The 4160-nt window shown below is 41.6% G+C and overlaps 1 protein-coding gene across 1 annotated transcript in view; it reads left to right on the forward strand.

Moving 5' to 3' along the window:
- LOC134458715 (interferon-induced protein 44-like) overlaps positions 1 to 1252 on the forward strand; it is a 6127-nt gene extending 4875 nt beyond the window's left edge. Inside the window, exon 7 of the mRNA XM_063211144.1 lies at positions 1 to 1252. This exon is cut by the window's left edge and continues 200 nt beyond it. Coding sequence (XP_063067214.1) covers positions 1 to 556 — 556 coding nt within the window. The 3' untranslated portion in view covers positions 557 to 1252.
- The last annotated feature ends 2908 nt before the right edge of the window (positions 1253 to 4160 follow it).

The following is a 4160-nucleotide window of genomic DNA, read 5'->3' on the forward strand; positions in this document are numbered from 1 at the left end:
ACACATGTCCAAACGGCAGCCTACTACCAGTAGCAACATGAAGGACAAGCCCGAATTTAGCAGCAAGCCCACTCCGCCGCCACTGGCCCCTAGGCCACGCCCCGCCCCCAAGCCAAAAGTTGCGAGAGATCCGGAAAGACATTCAGACGAACACACACTCAGACAAACCTTTGAGTATATTGACCAACTATATTCCGATGTTGACCTGTACTCAGATCCACAGCCTCACTCACCTGTCCCTACGCATCACAATAGACATCCAGACCCACATGCACACAGAGATAGGGTCAGAGCTCCAGAATCCAGGAGAATTGCAGACGAGTACAGCCGCCCAAGTCATCACGACAACCCTCCACCTAGCATCCCTCCCCGTGATCAGCATTACCATGGCATTCCACCCCATGGCGAGGATCTCTATGGCAACGTCCCCCCTAGAAATCATCGCCATGGTAGAGGCGTCCATGGCCACGCAATACAGCAGCAGCAGCAGCAGCATGTTAAGAGTGAGCTGGAAGAGAAGTTGAGGAGGAGAAGGCTGAGAGACACAGATGTTTAGTTTATAGTTCAGTTTTTATTACCATGTTATATAATAAGAATATTGCATTGTAAAACATTGCAAAGGGAATTTTGCCCTGCTGCCTTAGGTTTGAAAGTTAACTCAACTTGAGGCTTAACTCAACTTCACTCTGCCTTGTCTACCATAGTACTACACAACTATGACATTGCAAAGGGCTTTAGTAATATATTAGGACTTGATCATTGATATTGTGGTAGCACCAAATTTACAACACCATCCATGTCTTAAAGTGATACTGTACCACAGGGGATGTGTAATATGAGTTTATTTCCAAAACTGGTACAGTATCACTTTAAGAGGTTCATGTTTGCCAGCATGTGCTGTACGTCCTAGCATTTGCGTGTTATGGGACAGGGGTAAGATCGCTGATAAATTATGTGGAATATATTTTACAATTTAATGTAAACCACAATTTGATTCAGAACTATGTAGCCTATTGCTTGCAGTAATAAATAATAAATCTTCTACTGATAATATTCTGCTGGTATTCATGTTTCTGCTTCTTGCAAAAATGGTAAGATGAATTACGCCTAGTTTAGCTCAAGACCCATGTGAAGAAATGGGCTACCTCGACATCAACTTTGTAAAGTTTTGTATGAAAAACTAATTATTTACATGTGTTAGTTTTACTTGTAATAGGATTAGGAAGCTTGGGAATAAATGCATCCATTTGTGGCTGCACAAATAAACAAATGAAAAAGTTCAGTGTCCGAGGCAATTTTTTCATACCTATTATGTGAAAACCATCTGTGTGCCAGGTATGCACTCATCCAAGACCATCTTTGCCTACTATACTGTCCTACCAAAAAAGAATGCAATAACCGCATATCTGGTCGAAATTGAGTTTAGATCGGAAATGGGCTTTAAAATACCTCCTTTGTCTTGCGTCAAAAAACTGTGGTCCAACATTGTCCCGTTTCAGAGGAAAATCATGTTTTAAGTGCAAAAACTACAAAAAAGGAAGTTACTGCAGCATTTTGGTTTTAAGAGGATAGTCTTACAAGCCATAATTGCAGTAAGTCATGAATTACTGCATTTTCCATTGAAGAAGTGGTTTGGGAGTAGACAGTAATACCTGCCAAGAACGCAGTCACTCGATTTTTGCTGTAAAAAATATGAATGTTTTTTTCTTTTTTTGTGTGTGCATACATTTCTATCCTATAAAAGCATTACATGGAAGTATCACCACCACTTTACCAACTACCGGAAAGGAAAGTTTAAAGCCTTTTTTCTTAGTTTACCAGGAATCAGTTATTGCGTTCTTATTTATTTCTTTATCAATTCTGACCCGAGGTTTATTACACTATCCTTCCCCGCTCATTTCCCGTCTCTCTCACTGTCCAGTCTGAGTAATAAAGGTCTACACAGCCTCCCAAAAATATTATACATATTTTGAATAGATATTAGATATGCAATATTATGAATAGTATGAATATACGTTAGATACAGTGGTGCTCATATGTTTACATACCCCAGCAGAATATACGCTTTCTCTGCGATTTCTCACAAAATATGAAGGATTACACAAAACCTTTTTTTTCACTCATTGCTAGTGACTGGCTTAAGATATTTATTAGCAATCATCTGTGTGTCTCTTTCAAAAGCATGATCACAACCCAAACTACCCAAATGACCCTGTTCAAAAGTTTACATACCCTAGTTTCTGATGCTGAATATGGCCCTGTTTAACATCAGGGACCGTTCTAAATTGTTTGTGGTAGTTCGGGATAAGGCTCTTAATGTTCTCAGATGACAAAACAGCACATTCTTTCTGGCAGAATGGTTGTGTCCTATAATATTTTTGGGTGTCTTGCTGGAACCTCACATTTGAGGTTTCCCCTGAATGGCTCAATGATTTTGAGATCAGGAGAGTGAGACGGTCGCTCAAAAACTTCATTTTATTCTTTCTGAAGCTAATGATGGGTTGATTTGGCTTTCTGTGTTGAAATATTGTCATGTTGGCAAGTCCAAACAATGGACCATGTACAGTTTCAAGGCTGATGTGTGTCAAGTTTCCTCCAGTAATTTTCACAGGGCAATGTATTTATCATTCTGCGAGTATGGACCAAAAGTATAGTGCATTTGTAACTCAAATGTCCCCATGACATCAGTGGTCCATGACCATGTTTCACAGAAGGGATGGTGTAACTTTCATCATAGGCTCCGTTGACTGTTCTCCAAATGGTACTGTTAATAGTGGCTGAAAAAAGTTCCATATTGATCTATTTTTTCCAAATGACTTTGTCACAGGCATTCTGATGCTTCTCACTATGCTATTTGGTGTAGGCCTACCATATGTGTAATATGGTGAAGGTGGTCTGCTTCACCAAAATGTTCCCGTGCAGGGTCTAAACCAATACAACCAATAGATCCAAGAGGCAGTGATTTAGAGAAAAATAGAACATTCTTTTATAAGTATTTAAAAAAAAGGAACAGAAAGAAAAAGACAATGAGACTGTCTGGTAGCAGGCTAGTACATACACAGTGGGCCCCACTACCCTAGGTGACCCCCCAAACCCAGTTCTGGCAAATAGTGAAGACACTGCACTCAAGTGAGAGCCACAAAACTCAGTAATCCACAGCAAACCATTTTACACGCAATACTAGGCCTACTTTGTGCTGACACACAAGGAACCTTACTGGGTATACTCAAAGGTGGAGCTAGACAGTTACTGCTACCCAGAGTCTCAGTTCAACAAAAAGAAAATGTGAAAATAATCATGTAAATTTGGCCACAAAGGACCGTTTAAAAGCACCTGGCTTGGAGGTGTGGTTTTTTTACACGGGGAAGAAGCGGCACAAACACTCGATAACTGGTGCCGCTGGAATAAACCAAAGACACACATCAGTCATTATACACATTACATACATACACAAAATGAGTAACAGACCTCTTCACATTTTTGTTAGTCCATACATTCAACCATAACAAACACAAGAGTCACACTACACCTGGCACGGCGAAGTCCTAGGGATAGGCTACCCTTTGGATGGCGTGGACGATATGCTGGGTCAGCATGCGAATGCTTCCCCTGTTTCATTTAAAAGCAGACATTTCAGGACATGAGCATTACTCTTACAGCACCACAAATCACTAGCAGGCTGTACAGGAGAAATACATACAGGCAAACTCAATGAAACGATAGCTACCTGGAGCCGACCGGCTTGCTGGCAGCGGTGGCGTTCCAAAAGGGACTGTACAAATGCTGAACGAGGGTGTCGCTGGGATTCGCCTTCAGCTACAACCGGAGGCATGTCTACCTGCTCTATGCAAAATGACTGTAGCCTGAAGCTACCACAGGAGCAGCTTCTACCTGCTCTGTGCAAAACAACTTTAGTCTGAAGCTACACCATGAATAACTTCTCCATGCTCTGAACAGCCTTAAGCTAACACCTGAGCAACTTATCTCTGCTCTGCATACTGGCTTTGTAGCCTTAAGCTACAACTGGAGCGTCCTCCACGCTCTGTGCAAACTCACAAACTTTTCCAGCATCACTCTTATCCTTTTCCTGCTGTGACACTAGGTTCCGGTTTCAGGAACCAATCAACATCAAATCAGTGCTCCCTCCGCTGGGAGGGAGT

The sequence above is a fragment of the Engraulis encrasicolus genome, chromosome 1 (assembly GCF_034702125.1).
Source record: "Engraulis encrasicolus isolate BLACKSEA-1 chromosome 1, IST_EnEncr_1.0, whole genome shotgun sequence".
In the NCBI taxonomy this organism is placed as follows: domain Eukaryota; kingdom Metazoa; phylum Chordata; class Actinopteri; order Clupeiformes; family Engraulidae; genus Engraulis; species Engraulis encrasicolus.